This window comes from Trachypithecus francoisi, unplaced genomic scaffold (assembly GCF_009764315.1).
Source record: "Trachypithecus francoisi isolate TF-2019V2 unplaced genomic scaffold, Tfra_2.0 Lachesis_group6, whole genome shotgun sequence".
Taxonomy (NCBI): Eukaryota; Metazoa; Chordata; class Mammalia; order Primates; family Cercopithecidae; genus Trachypithecus; species Trachypithecus francoisi.
The window spans coordinates 27,841,130-27,859,051 of NW_022681471.1; the positions used below are offsets into that span (position 1 = coordinate 27,841,130).

At 55.0% G+C, this 17,922-nt stretch overlaps 1 protein-coding gene and 1 pseudogene across 1 annotated transcript; one reads left to right on the top strand and one right to left on the bottom strand.

The window, feature by feature from the left end:
• Nucleotides 1–3,106: 3,106 nt before the first annotated feature.
• On the bottom strand, nt 3,107–7,157 carry PNMA5 (PNMA family member 5). Its single transcript, XM_033201664.1, has 4 exons — nt 7,014–7,157; nt 5,597–5,726; nt 4,856–4,917; nt 3,107–4,661 (listed from the first exon to the last, which is right to left on the bottom strand). Exon 4 carries the CDS (start codon nt 4,537–4,539, stop codon nt 3,205–3,207), a length of 1,335 nt encoding a protein of 444 aa, XP_033057555.1. The 5' UTR covers nt 4,540–4,661; nt 4,856–4,917; nt 5,597–5,726; nt 7,014–7,157; the 3' UTR covers nt 3,107–3,204.
• Nucleotides 7,158–10,089: 2,932 nt separating this feature from the next.
• Nucleotides 10,090–11,758, top strand: LOC117078181 (annotated as a pseudogene).
• The last annotated feature ends 6,164 nt before the right edge of the window (nt 11,759–17,922 follow it).

Genomic DNA, 17,922 nt, shown 5'->3' on the forward strand with positions numbered 1-17,922 from the left:
TAGGGGACAGATATGAGGACAGGATCTCTCTCCATCTCCCTTCAGCTCAGGGGACAAATCTGAGGATGGAATCCCAGTCCGTCCATCTTCTAAGGCATAGATATGAAAACAGTACCTCTCTCAGTCCCCTCAGCAGAGGGACAGGCCTGAGGACAGGTCCCCTGTCCGTCCATCTTTTAAGGGGATTGATATCAGGACAGGACCTCTCAGTCCCCTCACCTCAGGGGATTACCCTAAGGATGGCATCCCTGTCGGTCCATCTTCTAAGCGGATAGATATGAGGTCAGGACCTCTTTCGGTCCTCTCAGCTCAGTGGACAGAACTGAGGATGGGACTTTTGCAGTTTATCTTTTAAGGGGATAGATATGAGGACAGGAACTGTCCCAGGCCCCTCAGCTCATGGGACAGGCCAGAGGATGGGACCCCTGACGGTCCATTTCCAACGTGATACATATAAAGACAGGACCTCTGTGGGTCCCCTCAGCTCAGGGCACAGGCCAGAGGATGGGACCCCTGTTGGTCCATCTTCTAAGGAGATAGATATGAGGACAGACACTCTCAGTCCCCTCAGCTTTGGGGCACCCTGGCTATCATCTGAGCCAAGGGGATGGTCGGAGGCTCTGTGCTCCAGAACAGCTGGAGGAAGCGTGTGGGCACAGACTGAATGAGCTCCGGGAGACCCTCGCCAGGTCCAAGGCAATGATCTCGTCCCCTCCCCGCACTTGTGCAGGGAGGGGCCTATCACTTGTCCCAGTCCTGTCGCCCACAGACTCTGGGTTAGTTAAATGGCTGATCGAGGACTATCCTCAATTTGTGGTGAGCTCCCTGGCCTGTTGGGAGAGAGAGCCAGTTCCAGGAGGGCTCAGGAGGGCGGGTTCCAGGATCCTCAGGTCCCCACTGAGGACTGCCCCTTCCACCAGTGCTCAAGGAGGGGTGTTCGGATTAGCAGCGCTGTCCACCCTGAGGGAGCCCTCCTCAGGCAGCATCCAGGGCTCAGAGGGCCTCGTGGACGCAGGACAGAAAGGGGTCACTCCCCAGGGCCATCTGGACTTGCTGCTCATGGCCCACTGCCTGCTCCCAGGACACAGGAGTAGAGCGCCCCCCAGCACACTGGGAAGAGAGCAGGAGAGGACCCAGGACGAAGTGCAGCTCCCCCCGCCTTCATCTCCCCCTCCCCGAGACATGAGCACTTGGGATCCCTGTCTGACCCACATTCTGTCCCTTGGTCATCATACACACACTATCCCCAAACATCCCTCAGTGGCTAGGCCAAGGCTGTCCACCTGCGGGCTGATCTGGAGGGTGGGCACACAGCAGCCCCTGCACCACCCCCTGAGTCCTGCACACAGCTCTTCACAGGGCCTCTGGCTGCCTGTCCAGGCCCTCCTGGGGTTCTTCTCTGACCTTGGTTGCTGCCCTCGGTTGCACACGTGGCCTCTCTGACCCTTCCGGAAGCCTTGAGCCACACCCCTACAGTGCTGCCAGGAATCAGGGGCCTGGGACCCACCTGCTGCTCCTTGCCCAGCCTTCAATGTCCAACCCACTTATTCTTGAGGGCACCTGGAGTGCCTTTAGTACCCAACCAGTCACTGCTCATGACCACCAGCATCCTGTCGCCAGGCTCCATGCAGCCCAAGGCACCCCACAGGTCCTCATGGACACACACCCCAATGTCAGCCTGGCCACTGTGGCCCCGTCCCCAGCAGACCACCTCCCACCCCAATTTCATACAGAAGAGGCAAGACACTGCTGGAACACTGAACAAAATTTATTGAAGAGAAACATGAACTGAACACTGAACAAAATTTATTGAAGAGAAACATGAACTGAAACGCTGAAGAGAAGGGAATTGTAACACAGACAGAAACTGCAAACAACCACTGCAAGTCACAAGTCCCAGGCCCCTCCCTCAGCGTGGCTCCCCCTACCACATCCCTCCTTCCACAGGGCCCCAGGATCCACCTCTTGCCAGGATTGTGGGCTCTGGCAATGTGTACTCGTTTCAGGTAACCCCCTCCTGAGCCCACCCACTGGGGCAGGGTCCTGCCTTATAGACTGCACAGGACAGTCACAGGATGCTGGAAAACATAGCAGGGAACACCCCACCAAGTTGAGGAAACTGAGTCACGAGTAACAGCAGGGGTGGAACGCCAAAGCACAAAGCTTCCTGGGGAGCCTCAGGCAGCCCTGCTCCGTCCTGTGTCTGGTTCGTCCTCCTGCAGTCGAGGTCACGGTCACAAGGTGAGCATCTGCCATGCCTCCTTCCCACTGTCTCCTGGAACTGCTCTGGGGTACTCTGGAAAGGAGCTGCTCAGATAGAAACACAAACATCCCCAAGAGAACAAGCAGCTGCTGGCCGGCAAAGCAGAGGTGGAGTTCTTGACACGGAACAGCAGTGAGCAGAGCCTGGGCCTGGTGATGACGCAAACCAAAAACAACTACCCATCCCCAACAAGTCCTCTCTTCTCACACTTCTTCCTCCTCCTTCCCCTCTTCCTCCTTCTCCTCCCCCTCTTCCTCCTCCTTTTCCTCCTGCCCCTCCTTATTCTCCTATTCCTCCTCCTGATCATCCTCTTCTTAATTCTCCTCCTCTTTCTCTTCCTCACTGGTGCAGGGGCTCATGAATGCTGCCTTCCTGGGGCTCCCCTCATGCAGTGTAGATGATCCTAAAGACGGGCTGGACCCTGCAGCCTCCCCTGCCGGGCTTCACTTCTTCCCCACAGCTCTTCCTCAGCAGCCCTGGCTCCTTCTGGCAGAGGCAGGCCCCAGGCAGGCTCCTCCAGGTCCCACATGGCCTGGGTGCCAGTGGGCATTCTCAGCTCAAAGTTCACAGGGTGGATATTTGGGGGTGTCCAGATGACCAGGACAGAGCCCCCAGCCACACTTTCTTCAGTCCCTGCTTTGTTGGGGTCCCCATCTGAAGCCCAGCCACACCCTGCGCTAAGTGTAACGGTTCCCTGCTTGTGTCTCCTGTACCTGTTAGGGGCCATTGGCCCGGCCCCCACTGAACCAGATGCTATTTGGTCTTGGTTGGTGAAGTCCCTTCCAGCTGGTGGAAAGTAAAGGGGCTTGATCTTGACCTGGCTTCCCTGTCCCGCTGCCCCAATCAAGTTCCCTGTTAGTGTAAGCTGCCCCTTCCCTTTGTTCAAATGTCCCTGCTGCCTGCCAGGGAAGGAGTGCTTGGGTCTTCTGAGCCTATGTTTCCTAGGGCTTGGGATGGCTCATGGCCCCAACCCCTGCCTCGTTTCCCGACTCCTCTCCTGCAGCCTGTGGCCCCTCCCTGCCTGGAGTCTGGTTTTCAGCCTTGGGATACATGGCCTGGCCATAGTCTTCTTCCCTAGTGCTTTCACTGCGTGACAGCCGCCTGCGTTTCACTAATGGGGGTAAGCCTCCCTGTACAGTCTGGGTGCCGCTGTCGCTAAAAGACCTTGCCTGCACGGTGGCCTGAGGTGCAGAGACACTGGCTTCTGCTCTCGCCTGTCTACCAGAGGCCCCCCGGCCTCTCCCTGATGGCTTCTCCTTCTTCTTCATCACTGCCTCAGTGTTCTCCCACTCTTCTTCATCTCGAATAAGCTTCATTAACTCCAGAAAATTGGGGGGACACCCTCGCTGATCCAAGAGCTCCAGCTTGCCTCTGAGGGCGGGGGTCATGGAGACCCAAGCTAAGAGATGTTTCAGACGAATCATGTCTGCGCTGCGCACTGACAAGGGGCTCCTCTGCACTGCTTTCTGCAGCAGGGGCTCTAAGCGCAGCAGGAAAGTGGAGATTTTCTCTCCAATCTTCGGAGAGGTCTGCAGAAACCTAAACTGAGAGGCTCTGAAGTCCTCTTTATCCCCAAAGATCTGCTTTAAGGCGTCAAGGCACTGCTCCACAGTTATGGAGTCATTGTTGGCCTGGAGCACCCGCATGATTGACAGAGCAGGCCCTTGTAAGCTCTCCAGCAAACGCCGTCTCTTCTCCAGCTCAGACACTTGCCATATGGGCATTATCTCAGTGACCTGCTCTAGCCAGTCTTCAAAGGTCTCACCTGGGCTAGGGGAAGCAGTTCCTGAAAACACTTTCAGTTTCCGGTACCACATACTTTCTTTCAGAGGCTCTAAAGGTGGGGGTCTAACTTGGGGTACGACCTCTGCGTCCAGGCTCTGGGCAGGGAGGCTGCAGCATCCCAGGGCTCTAGCCACATCTGTCATACTTCGGCCCTCATCTTTCAGGAAGTAGTTCAGTCTACTGAGAAACTCGTCATCTGGGTTACGGGGTTTTACCACCACTTCCCAGGAGCCCCCCTTTCCTGTTATGTGACGAGGCAGAGTAGTGTAATTGACAGTGTCAGCCAATTCAATGAAGACTGCCTTGGCATTGTCTTCCCTCCTGAACATTCTCCCTAGCACCCTGTATGCGCGCAGGGGCTGTAAGCCTGCCTGCACAGTGTCCTGAATTTCCACCTCACTACACTCCACGGGGATGCCTATGATCAGCAGGGCCTTTCTGGGGTCCATGTCCATCCCCTTGCACCAATCCTCTAGCAGTGTCAATGCCATTGCTCCCACTTTCTATGGACTGATCTAATACTAGGGCAGCAATCAGCTCAGTTTGACAGCACTCAAATAACTCTGAGTTACTGCCACGTAGGAAGGTAGAAGTGGTCCCAGGTTTCCACAGCCTGCAAAGCAAATGGGATGAGAGCATTGTTAATGCCCACCCCAACCTACACCCCCAAGCACCCCTCCTCTGCCCCCACCCCCCAGCAGGGATGGAGTCCCTTCTTCCCAGGGTTCTCCAAGTTATTTTGGGGAGGGTAGAGTGTGGAGGTTCTCCCCAGGCAAAGATCTCCTCATCTCACCACTCCCTGCTGACCTCCTCCTGCTGTGGGTTCCTCCTCGAAGTCCAGAGGACTCTGCTGTGTGTGCTTCGGGTATCTGTAGTGAAAAGGCCAACGTCAGGAGGCAGGGCCTGACATCTGGGGACACTAACAAGCCCTCCAGGCAGAAGACGGCAGGAGATGGCCTCACTGCTCACTCAGGGCTATGTGGGCTCAGGTCACCCAGCACCCTCCTTGCTGGAGTGAAGGCTGGCAGCAGGAGAGGTAGAGTGGCCCTCTTTCTCAGGAATGCCTGACAGATGAGAAAGATGGCCGAGCTCTGCGCAATGCAATGAGAGTGGTGGGTGTGGAGATCGTGTGACAAGCTGCAGTGTTGCCATGGATACAGAGAATACCATGGACCATGGGTTGCTATTGCAGGGGAGTGCCATGTGGTAAGGCTAAGGTCCTTGAGAAGCAACAGGTGATGTCATTGGCCTCCAACCAATAACGCTTCCCAGCAAAAAGGAGGGTGGGAGGGGGAAGGTGAGGTGGGCATGAGGAGTGAGTGCTGAAAGGACAGGAGCTCATGGTTTCAACTGTGTGGAAGCTGAAATCAGGCAGAAAAGGGACCCAGATAAGGTCCCCACTGCCAGACTGCAGGAAACCAACAACTCTTGCCCTAGAGATGGCCCTACCCTGCAGAGTCTGTGAAAGCTGGCAGGCAGTCCCCTCTCCACACTATTTGCCGGGGTTCCAGAGGCCCTCCCAACAGGGCCCACCTCACAGCTGCTCACCTTTCTGGGCTGGCCCTGCTGGCAGCGCAGATGCTGCAATAACACAGTGAGTTCAGAGTCGCTCTGCTCTTCAACTCTATCCAATTAGGCAGTTCCTGACTCAGGCGTGATGGCTCCTGCTTCACTGGATCTGTCCAAGGCAAAGCACAGGTATTTTGCTGTGATTCTGTCCCACACACATGTCCCTGCTCAGGCCATGCCAATTCAGATTCTGCATAGGTGTCCACTAGGACCCTGGTGCAGGGGTAGAAGAAACTGCTCAACTGGCAGAGGGAAGAGGAGGGGGGAAAGGGGGAGGGGTGGAGGAAGGAGGAGTGGGGGGAAGAATGGTGAGAGGGGTGGGAGGTGAGGAGGGAGGTGGGGGGCGGGGAGGGGGGCGGGGGGCCTGCTGCTAGGGCAGAAGGGATCCTAAGGTAAGGTTGTGGCCCCACCCCCACTGCAAACTCCATTCCCTCCCAAGCTCCGCCCCTGCAGCCATGTTGCACCCGTTCCTAAGCCCCACCTCAAAACTTGCACCCCTGCTGCCAAACTCCGCCTACAACTAAGTTGCACCTCTACCCCAAGCCTAGCCCCCCACCAAGTCCAACTCCTTCCACCACCCAAGTCTAACTCGCGCCTCAAGCCCTGCCCCCACCCACAGTCCAATTCCTACCCCAAGCCCTGCCCCCTCACCAAGTCCAATTCCTACCTCCATGCAAGTCTAACTGATGTCCCCAAACCCCCTACCTCCATTTCCCTGTTCCCCCCAATCCCCACCCTGTTATTTACATACACCCACACCACCGACACCAGTGGAAGCAGGCAGAATCTAGGAGGGGAAGGTTCGAAGCCACTTTCCCTCAAGGGCAAGGGCCAAGAGCTACTGTCCTGACTGCAGTGTCTCCGGGCAGGGTCGAGGGTGGAATAGGTCTCCCTGAAGTTTTTTTTTCTTTTTTTTTTTTTGAAACGGAGTCTCACTCTGTCGCCCAGGCTGGAGTGCAGTAGCGTATGATCTCAGCTCACTGCAACCTCCGCCTCCCGGGTTCAAGCGATTCTCCGACCTCAGCCTCCTGAGTAGCTGGGATTACAGGCGTACGCCACCACGCCCGGCTACTTTTTGTATTTTTAGTAGAGACCCCGGGGTTTCCCCATGCTGGCCAGGCTGGTCTCCAACTCCTGACCTCAGGTGATCCACCCGCCTTGGCCTCCCAAAGTGCTGGGATTACAGGTGTGAGCCACCGCGCCCGGCCAGGTCTCCCTGAAGTCCTGCCTGGAAATGGCAGGGGTTCCTCGGGGTGCTGTGTGTGATCTAGTGGGATCCCGCCTCCATGGAAACCTATGGCCACCAGCCCCTAGACCCCGTTGAAAATAGTAAGGGTTATTGGGGGGATCCCCCGTAATCTGGGTTGCTGTCTGAGCCCGGGGTCCAGCTCCGTACCTGCCGGAGGTGCCTCCAAGCCGGTGTTCCCGCGCAGCAACCACCACACGTCTATGGCGGCTGCTGCCTCTGCGCCGACTGCGCCACGAGGCTGTGGCGGGAAGAGGTTGTCTGGAGATGACACCACACCCCCAGCGGAACTGCACACGGCCCGCTCACGGTTGCGCACTGGTGACATGAACTCTCCTACTTCCCGCAAAGTGGTTCCTCACCCCGCCCCCCCGTGCCAGCCCGAGTCAGCCTGCACATTTCAGGACAGAGAATGCAAGCCCAGCTGGGAGCCACTTACATTGCAGAATAGCTCCCAGTCCTGTCGTTTATTGGCTGGACGATGGTGGCAGCCAGGCTCGCCACGTGCCATTTGGCCCAGCAGCCATTGTGGCTGTTCCCCATTGGAGGGGAACTGTGGCGTCCCAAGCCTGTGGTGAAGGGCCGGGTGCAAAACACCCCGTGCAATGTATAGGCCACGTGAGCGCGCTTGCTACCTGAAATTCATAGTCCCCGTTTTTATTGGACTGTGTTCTAGGGGAGGAGGGCAAAAAATACAGCTAACGCCTGCATTTCACAAGGGCATTAGTTTTCTTCACTGCTCATTGAGAGCCAGATGACTGAAAATATTCCATTCTCCCATTATTCTCCTGATTTCACGACCAAATATTACGCACCTAGTACCCAAGCTGCTTCCTGTCGTTTCCCAAAGCAGGTTTCTTCCACAGAGGGAAGATCCTGGGGCCTGCAGTGGCCCAAAAGTGCTGTTCCAGAAAAGGGTGTGGGTGCGGCACAGGTAGCATACTTCAAGGTGCACATAAATTCCCTGGTAATCTTAAAAAAAATGCAGGTTCTGAGTGAGGAGATCTGAGGCAGGGCTCGTTCTGCTGAAAGCTGGGTTACTTGCTGCATATCCCTGCCCAGGCTGCGTGGAGCAGGGTCTGAAGCCTATGATTACATTTCACGGCCAGAAGTTATGGACCTTTAGTGACAGAATATATTTGTTTGTTTTTCTTTGTGATTAAAAAAAAAACACACAAAAACAGGCTTTTCTGGTAATGTTTTAATAAATATGTTAAAAGCAGACAACATTTTAAATTGATGGTCACTGAGCAAGATATTTGCAGATGTCACCTTCTTCAGCCAGGTGTGGTGGCTCACACCTGTTATCCCAGCACTTTGGGAGGCCAAGGTGGGCAGATCACTTGAGATCAGCCTGGCCAATATGGTGAAACCCCGTCTCTACTAAAAATCCAAAAATTAGCTTGGTGTGGTGGTGCAGTCCTGTAATCCCAGCTACTCAGGAGGCTGAGGCACGAGAATCACTTGTACCTGGGAAGCAGAGGTTGCAGTGAACCCAGATTGCACCACTGCACTCCAGCCTGGGCAACAAAGTGAGATCCTGTCTTTTTTTTTTTTTTTCTGAGAAGGAGTCTTACTCCTTCTGCAGCCCAGGCTGAAAGTGCAGTGGTGCAATCTCTGCTCACTGCAAGCTCCGTCTCCTGGGTTCACGCCATTCTCCTGCCTCAGCCTCCCAAGTAACTGGGACTACAGGCGCCTGCCACCACGCCCAGCTAATTTTTTGTATTTTTAGTAGAGATGGGGTTTCACGGTGTTACCCAGGATGGTCTCAATCTCCTGATCTTGTGATCCGCCCACCTCTGGCCTCCCAAAGTGCTGGGATTACAGGTGTGAGCCACCGCGCCCGGCTGATATCCTTGATATCCTGTCTACAAAAAAAAAAAAAACCATTGAGAGCCCATTAAATCAATCTCCTTCATGTGACAAGAAAATAGTGCTGGAATGGCTCAGCTGCCTGGTATCACAACATCACAGAAGGTGATGCCTCGGAAAGAGGTTCTGCCTCAGTCACCTCTGAGCTACTGAGGCCTGTGAATGTAGTGATTTGGGGGACCTAGTCTGGAGTCCTAGTACCTGGCTGTCCACCAACTCCCAGCTTCCAGACCCTGCCCCTAAGCATGAGCTTTCTCTCTGCCAGTTTCCAACCCCCTTTTCTCTCAACACTTCCACTAGGCCATTTTGAGGGTAGAGGGTCAATGGTTGGGCCTGTTGCCCCCGGAGGCTCAAAGCCTTGGCACATCAAGCCCTTACCATGCAGGTTCCGTTCCCAGGGCAACATGGATGCCTCCCCCTGTCTAGCTATTTGCCTCCCCCGGAGACTCTGAGATTTTTCTCCCTCATCTATCTGAGCCTTCTGGGAGAAGTTGGAAGCCCATGTGCCCTTAGTACAGCCGATCTGACATATCCCTGCCCTGTGCAGCCCTGGATGCACTGCTGAGGCGTGATCTTCCACCTTCCTGTTTCAGGGCCTCGAGGTGGTCTCTGGAGTGGGCTCCACAGCCTGAAGGTGGCATTTGCCCATGGGTGGTTGCAGTGTCTGCAGACAGAGAGCAGGCACCAGCGGGACCCCAGAGTGGCCGAGGGCACCCTGGGAAGGGGCCAGATCGCTGTGCCCCCAGGCAGTAGGTACGAGAGGGGGTCCTGGTCTGGAACCTGAGGAGAGGGGAGGAGGGTCACCTTGCTGCAGGAGTCTGGGTGGGGTAAGTTCCTGGCTGCAGGGCACCTCTGGCTACAGAAGGGGACTATGGGAGAGACAGGGGCTCTGACTGTGGGGGAAGGGGACTCCTGGCTGCTGACACAGGAGGTGTGGGAGGGGATTGCCAGGTTGCAGGGATGATGGGATTAGGGAGGGGGCTCCTGGTCAAGTGCTGGGAAAGAGGAGGTGGGCGCATCCAGCTGCAGGGTTGCATATGATGGTTGGAGTGGCTCCAGCTGTAAGTTCTGCCATCAGGGGCTGTACACCAAGGTGAAAGAGGCGCTTCCTGCTGTGGAGGTGGGGGATGCAGTGAAGGGCTCTGAGCTGCAGCAGTAGGGGTGGGGGAGCATGGGGTGGGGGAGCATGGGCTGTGACACTGGGCAGGGGAGATGCTTCAGGCCCTGCATTTGGGAGTGGCTGGTCTCTGGCTGTGCGGTGGGGGTGGGCTGACTGGCACCAACATCCCTTTCTCCCCTTTGCACTCACAGGCTGCGTCAGAGACTGCAGCAGTCAGCACACATCCTGTCTGATCAGGCTCCCTCCCTCAAGTCCTCTGCGATGGCTCTGGCGATGCTTCGGGACTGGTGCAGGTGGATGGGTGCGAACGCAGAGCGCTCCCTGCTCATCCTGGATATCCCTGACGACTGTGAGGACCATGAGTTCCAGGAGGCCGTGCGGGCTGCCCTGTCGCCCCTGGGCAGGTACCGAGTGCTCACCAAGCACTTCAGAAAGGAGCTCGGGGCCAGGGCAGCCTTGGTGGAGTTCGCTGAGGATTTAAACTGAAGCTTGATTCCCTGTCGAATACCAGGCAAAGGACACTGGAACATGATCTCCCTGCCCCAGGCCCCTGATGCTGATTTCAGGATATACCCAGTTTCCCTGCACAGCCCCAGGGGCAAGCAGTGGCCAAAGGTGCAGGTGAGGCAGGAGCTGCAGGTGAGGAAGACAAGGCAGGTGATGGAGGAGCTGCAGGTACAGCAGGAGCCATAGGTGAGGCAGGAGCTGTGGGTAAAGGTGAGGTAGAAGCCACAGGTGAGGGAGGATCTGCAAGTGAGGCCGGAGGTGCAGGTGAGGGAGGAGCTGGAGATGAGTTGAGAGTTGCAGAAGAGGCAAGAGAGTCAGATGAGGGAGCCACAGGTGATACAGGACCTGCAGGTGAGGCAGGAGCTGTGGGTGAGGCAGGAGGGACAAATGTAACAAGAACCTGGGTCCAGCCTTGGTGTTGCACCCTGCAGGCTGTGCCGGAAAACAGGGCCTACCGGGAACTGAGACCCTTTTCCGGGAGGGAGCAGCCAGGCTTCGAGGAAGAGTCCTTTGAGAGCTGGGTGGAGTGTGCCAGGGATATGCTGCAGCTGTGGTACCATGCGTCGGAAAGGGAGAGGAAGAGGTGGCTGCTGGAGAGCTTGGGTGGCCTGGTCCCGGACGTCGTGAGTGGCCTCCTGGAGGAAGATCCCAACTTGGCGGTGCTGGACTGCCTGGCGGCAGCGCTGGAGCAGGTATTTAGGAACCGGGACACTCGAATGACTTCCAGGCTAAAGTTCCTGACCTGCATGCAGGGGCCCTTTGCCTTCCTGGTACGCCTGGAAGGCCTGCTGCAGATGGCCCTGGAGAAGGGGGCCGTCTGCCCGGCCCTGGCCAATCACCTGCTACTGCGGTAGGTGCTGCCTCAGGCCTGCCCTAGGGAGGCCCTCCAGAATACCCTGAGGGGTTGCAGCTGGAGAGGAGGCCACCCAGCTTCCTGGGGCTGCTCCAGCTCATCCAGGAGATGGAGGTGTGGGCGGCCTCCCCAGTGAGGAGCCAGCAGGGTGTGGCCTGGCCAGTGGCCGCAGTGGAAAGTGAAGACCCATTTGCCGCCCCGGCAGCTCCTGCCCATGGAGATGCTGCCCAGGCTTCCTTAGCCCAGGGGGACGCCAGCCAGGCTGACCCCAGTGTAGAAGATGCTGCTGAGACTGCTCCTGCCACCAAAGAGGCTGTCAGGTCCACCCTTGCCACTGGGGAAGGTGGAAATGCCCCTGCAGAGCTCAAAGGAGCCAGAGGGCCTTGTCCAGGCAGGAGGCCAGGAGGCTGAGGAGCCCCCCAAAGGGAGGCTTAAGTTCATCCTGGAGGAGTTGGAAAATGAGGACAGGGCCAGGAAGGTGGGCCAGCGCAAATCCTCCCCAGGCAAATAGGCTCAGAGGGCCCCAGGGCCTCCTCTCCTCTCAGGCTGCAGCATCCTGGAGGCAGAGGGGAGGCCAGGCCAGGGCTGGTCCCTCATCCCACATCAGGATCGGGGTCCCCCACCTCCCTCCAAAGGGCCCTGGCCACCACCATCAGCCCTTCTGGTGACCCAGATGACCACGTTGATACCAAATGGGGTTGGGGGAGGTGCCTTTCCTTTGCACCCAGTGCTGCACCCAGCCCCAGCCCCAAACTCTGCCGTCTCCAGGGTTCTGGCCTGGAGGGAGCCCTGAGTGGCCAGCTGCGGCCTGGGTGGGGGCACCTGAAGATGTCTGTCTCCCACCCCTTGTCCTGGGTTGGGAGAGACAGGGGCAAAGAGGTCCTCTCAAGGGTGCCAACCGCCTGGGTCTCCCAAAAGGGTCGCCCCACTTGCCGTCCCCAGGGCAGGCTGCCCCCTGTTCTGGGAAGCCCACCCTCACCTGTGTAGGCCCCGTAGTGACCCAGCAGACGCCCACCCACTGCTAGCTGTCGTTCCTGTGCAAAGTTGTGTGTTGTGCACCCACCTGGGCAACCGCCTCTAGGCGCGGGGCATGTGCTGTGAGCCTCCTGCGAGCCCAGGTTCTGCTTGCTGCTGTCTGTCCTGCATCTTAAACACCACCTCTGCTTTCCTGGTGTAGATTTAGGCCAGTGGCTGCTTGTTCTCGTGGAGCTGTGTGTGTTCTTCTCTGAGCAGCTCCTCCCCAGAGGCCTTCAGCACAGACCCAGGAGATGGTGGGAAGGAGGCACCAGGGCACGGCGGATGCTCACCCTGTGACCACGATGGTGACCATGACTGTGGGAGGAAGAGCCGGACCCAGGATGGAGTGGAGCTGCCCTGCCTGAGGCTCCCAGGAGAGCTTCATGCTTTGGCGTTCCACCCCTGTTACTCATGACTGTTTCCTCGACCTGGTGGGCTGTTCCCTGCTGTGTTTACTGGTGTCCTGTGACTGTCTGTGATGGCCATAGGACAGGGCCCTGCCCCAGCAGATGGGCTCGGGAGGGGGTTCCCTGAAGCCAGTGGACACTGCCAGAGTCCACCGTCCTGGCAAGAGGTGGACCCTGGGGCCCTTAGGAAGGAGGGAGGTGGCAGCGGGGTCAGCAGCAGGAGGGGGGTAGACGAGGCACCTTGCCAGGAACCCCAGGAGGAGGGATCCCAGGACCTGTGTCCTGTGGTTGCTGTTTGCAGTTTCTCTCTGTGTTGTGGCTCCCTTCTCTTCAATGATTTCAGTACACGTTTCTCTTCAATAAATTTCATTTCATGTTCCAGCCGGCCTCGCCTCTGCTGTGGGTAACTAGTGGGAAGGTCTCTTTGGGATAAAATGGGAGCTGGGGGACAACAGTGGCCTGGAATTCTGAGCCTATTGTGGTCACTGGGATACGGTCAGGGCATAGTAGGCCAGCGATTGTAGAGAATGACCTAACTGTGGTTAGGTCATTTTTTAATTGTTCCTCAGTTTCTCATGTTTATCCTGTGTGTGGACTACAGTGCTATAGCTTTCACCATCTCTTTGGAAAGACAGAAGAGATGGATAAGGAAAAGGAGCAGAGCAGAGCGGCACTCCTCGCCTTCCCCAGGGTCTGGGTAGCGGGCGCAGGACGTGTCGCCTGTCCAAATGCGCAACCGCCACTAGTGTACACGACGTGTGTGCGCCTGTGCACCTTGGCGAGCGCGCAGCCGTCATGAGTGCGCCTGGGCACGCCGCCATTTCCTGCAGCCGCGACAGCACGGTCGAATGTTTCTGGTTGTCATTTTATTCTTTTTGAGAAACGGTCTCGCTCTGTTGCCCAGGGTGGAGTGTAGTGGCACTATCATAGCTCACTGCAACACAGACCTCCTGGGCTCAAGCGATTCTCCCGCCTCAGCCTCCCGAGTAGCTGGGACCACAGGCGTGCACCACCATACCCGGAACCACAGTCACAGTCGGTCGCAGTGCCCGCTGGGAAAATGCGACCCTCCACAAAGCGAAATGGCTCCCCAGGGCGAGTTCGGCCTCGGCGGAGATTCTCCTGAGGCCATGCCAGCACCGGCCGCCAGAGGGCGCCCGAGGATCACGAATGGGCCCGAGGCGCGGGCGGCCCCTTCCCATGCTCAAGGTCTGCAGCCGCGGTCAGAGTGGCCGTGGGGTGACCGCACGTGGACCGTCGCCGGCAGAAGGGAGCGCGGTCCCGCGGGGGCTGAACGGGGCTCCTGCGGTCTGAGCTTGTTTCGCAAGGAGCCCGGGCGGCCATGGCCTCTGGGACACCAGACACGGGTCGTCAGGGCTGTCGCCGGGAAGGGGGTGTGGACGTGCAGACAGGGAGGGCAGCCGAACCCTCCAACCACGCTGGGCCCTCGGGCTGACTGGGGTTGGTCTGTGGGGCTCAGTGAGGAGGGACTTTGTTCCCTAGAAGTTTGAAGAGGGAGCGCCATGGGGGTGGCGTCATCCTGACATCCTGCAGGGCAGTGGAGCCTTACTTTCCCTAGCCCCAGAGATCATGAAGCCTCTCTTTGTTAAAGGTAGAAACCAAGGACAAGAGATTGGTGGGAATTGCTCTGGTTACAAAATTGCAGAACCAGACTTCTTAATTCTGGGACGTGTGCTGCTTTCATTACAGTCTGCCGCTTCCAGTTTGTGATGTGCTCCTTCTGTCAACAGTTAGCAAACCTGCTGGCTGTGTGGCTCTGGCAGTGAGACCAAAGGTGAAGGATGGGGGGAGGCTGGTGCCTTTTGATACTCAAAATGTCTCCTAAACTGTCAGGTATGGTATACCATCTCCTGCCTCCTTGATGTTTGTGATGGCACCCCAAATACTCAGTATATTTGTACATCTAACATTCTTACTCCTGCCTGGACAGGCCCTCAGTGTCATTCAACGAAAGCTCAATTATTACACAGGGAGTGACAGCACAGTCGTGACTTTCCTGTTGTCATTTTTTTTTTTTTGACACAGTCTTGCTCTGTTGCCCAGTCTGGTCTATGTCCACAGTATCTTCCTGGTCTGCTTATACTAAGTCAAGCAATTTCTGTGCTGGCATGGGTTCCAAGCACCTGAGAAAGCCCAATGTCATCTCTCTTTTCAAAGTGGTTCTCTTTTGGCTGTACTTTATATTCCTTCTAGCATAACCTCTTCCTGACTGAAGGCCAGGCAGAGCACAGGCCACTTTAAGGTTTAACTTTCAAGTAACTAAGAGCCTCCCTTTCCCAGAGCAGCAGCAGTGCTTGGAGAAGCACCTGCCTCAGCTTTTATTCTCCCTAGAAACTGACCTTTCCTTTTCCCATTGTAACCTACCTCTGAGCAAGCTGGCAAAAAACCTGCATGCCCCTTCTTTGCTGCATGAAGGAAATTCAAACCATGCAAGTTCCTGTCTCCATGTGGGAATTCTCATCTTGGCCCCCCACTTCTAACTTCAGTGAAAACCTAGGCCACTCTCCTTCCTTTGCTTCCAGAAGCCATTTTGGAATTGCTGGAGATGACTGCTCCCCTCTCCTGAAAACTCTCAATTATATACGTAGTGAAACTTTTCTTGTCCTCTTGGCGTGTATGTGGTGTCATCAGTCTTAACATCCTAGCTGATTTTTGAGTGGGGATCTATCTGCCTCTGAAGGTGACCTTAAAAACAATTTTGCAGGAGGCATAATGGAGATTAGAGCCACTTTAAAGACCTCTAGGATGTATTAACAGGTATGGTGGTCCCCATCATATCTCCATTTAATCCACCAGTTCTGTCCCCTGTGGAAATTGGATGAATTCTGGAGAATGAGTGTACACTACCTCATGCTTCATCAAGTAGTAATCCCAGTTGCAGACACTGTGTACCAGACACAGTATCATTGCTCAAATAGATTTATAAGGCCTTAGGTGCATAGTATGTGGCCATAGGTTTGATGAAGGCATTCCTTTCCATTTCAACCAATCAAGGAAAGAGGATAAGAAGCTGCTGTGGTTTGAATGGTTGTCCCCTCCTAAACCTATTGTTGCGGGAAATTGAGGACCGGAGAGACCAATATGGAGAACAGGAGGATTGTTTATTTTAGGTACACACCAGCTTAGTGGATTTGTATTCAAGAAGCTGAGCATTAAACAAAGACAGAGCGGGGTTTTTATAAGTGGATTTACAGAAGTAAAATAAAAGTAGCTAATTATATGATAGGTTATGTAATTTATAGCATAGCTTAACTTGTGGCCTTGCATAGCCAGCAGCCTTGTAGCTGCATTGAAAGAAAAATAAGAACCGGCTAAATACAGATATTTATAAAACATAGTTATGCTTAAGAAGCCAGGGAAAGGAATAACAGTAAAGGAATTTGTCTCTCTCTCTCTTTTTTCCCTTTAACCTTGTTTTGGAGGGGAGGGGTGTCTGGAGCCTATTCCTTTGGCCTTGGCTTCTTAAATAGCATTATCTTATGACTGTCCTTGAAGTGAGCTTGCTAGGCAGAGCAAAAACTTGTTTTTTTTTCCTTTTAACCCTTGCCTTGCCTGCTACTTTTTTTTTGAGTGAATGAATACATATTTATTTTTAAATTTCTGCCTCACTATGTTGAAATTGAATCCTCAGTGTGACAGTATTGAGAGGTGTGGCTTTAAGCCGTGATTGGGTCATGAGGGCTTGCTCTCATGAGTACATTAATCCAATCATTGATTAATGGGTTAATGGATTAATGGGTTATCATGGGAGTGATACTGGTGGCTTTATAGGAAGAAGAAGAGCGATAGAGAGACCTGAGCACACACAGCCATCTCACCATGTGATGTGTTGTGGCACCTCAGGACTCTTCAGAGAGTCCCCACCATCAGGAAGACCCTTACCAGATGCTGCCCCTTTACCTTGGACTTCTCAGCCTCCATAACTATAAGACCTTTTTTTTTCTTTCTCATTAATTACCCAGTTTCAGGTGTTCGATTATAAGCAATGGAAAATGGACTGACACAGAAGCATTTCACGATCACATGGACAAACAAAAATCTTTGTTTACAATTTGTCTCAAGACCATGTTAACTCTTCTGCCCTGTGTTACACTATCCTCTGTCATAATATAGTCCAAAGAGATGTGGGTCATCTAGACAGTGCATAGAATGAAACATGGATCTGTTACACTGACATCATCATTCTGATTGGACAGGACAAGTAAGAGGCAGCCTACACACTGGGAGGCCTTGGTAAGACACGTGTACTCCAGAGGGTGGACAATAAGCCCTATGGGGATTCAGAGATCTGCTACATCAGTGAAGTTTTTTTTTTTTTTTTTTTTTTCCTGAGACGGAGTCTCGCTCTGTCGCCCAGGCTGGAGTGCAGTGGCGCGATCTCGGCTCACTGCAAGCTCCGCCTCCCAGGTTCACACCATTCTCCTGCCTCAGCCTCCCAAGTAGCTGGGACCACAGGCGCCGCCACCTCGCCCGGCTAGTTTTTTTTGTATTTTTTTAGTAGAGACGGGGTTTCACCGTGTTAGCCAGGATGGTCTCGATCTCCTGACCTTGTGATCCGCCCGCCTCGGCCTCCCAAAGTGCTGGATTACAGGCTTGAGCCACCGCGCCCGGCCCATCAGTGAAGTTTTTAGGGGTCCAGTGGTCGGAGGCATGCCAGGATGTCCCCTCTAAAGGAAAAGACAAATTACTGCCTCTTGAATCCTCCATCATAAAGAAAGTAGTGCACCTGGTAGACCTCTTTGGGTTTGGGGGAGAAAACATTCCACCCATAAGATAACTTCTGAGGTACACACACTGGGGGACACAGAAGGCTGGGAGATTTAGAGAGGCTGGGAGCAGGAAAGCGATCTGCAGCAGGTCCCGGCTGCAGTGCAAGCAACTCTTGAACCATCTCATCTGACACACCCTGCAGTGTCAGAGGTGTCAGTGGTAAGAAAGGAGGCAGGGTAGGGTTTAAGACCAGTCCCCATGGGAGGATCGCCACACAGGCCCCTAGGGTTCTGGAGCAGGGCCATGCCACCCGCATCAGAGAATCATACACCTTTTTAGAAAACAGCTTCTGGTGTGCTTCTGGGCCCCGGCAGAGACAACGCTTGACCGTGGGACACCAAGTGACACTTGTAAGCTGAAATTTCTCCTTATAAGCTGGGTCAGTCAGACCATCAGGTGAAAGTCAGATGACCCTCCAGCAATCCATTGCACAATAGAAATAGTTCATCTAGTCAGGAACAGAAGTGTGAGTGAGCTATGGAAGCAGCAGCC

Coding starts and splice junctions, on each gene's coding strand:
- PNMA5 (XM_033201664.1), bottom strand. CDS start 4,539: ATGGCATTGACACTGCTAGAGGATTGGTGCAAGGGGATGGACATGGAC.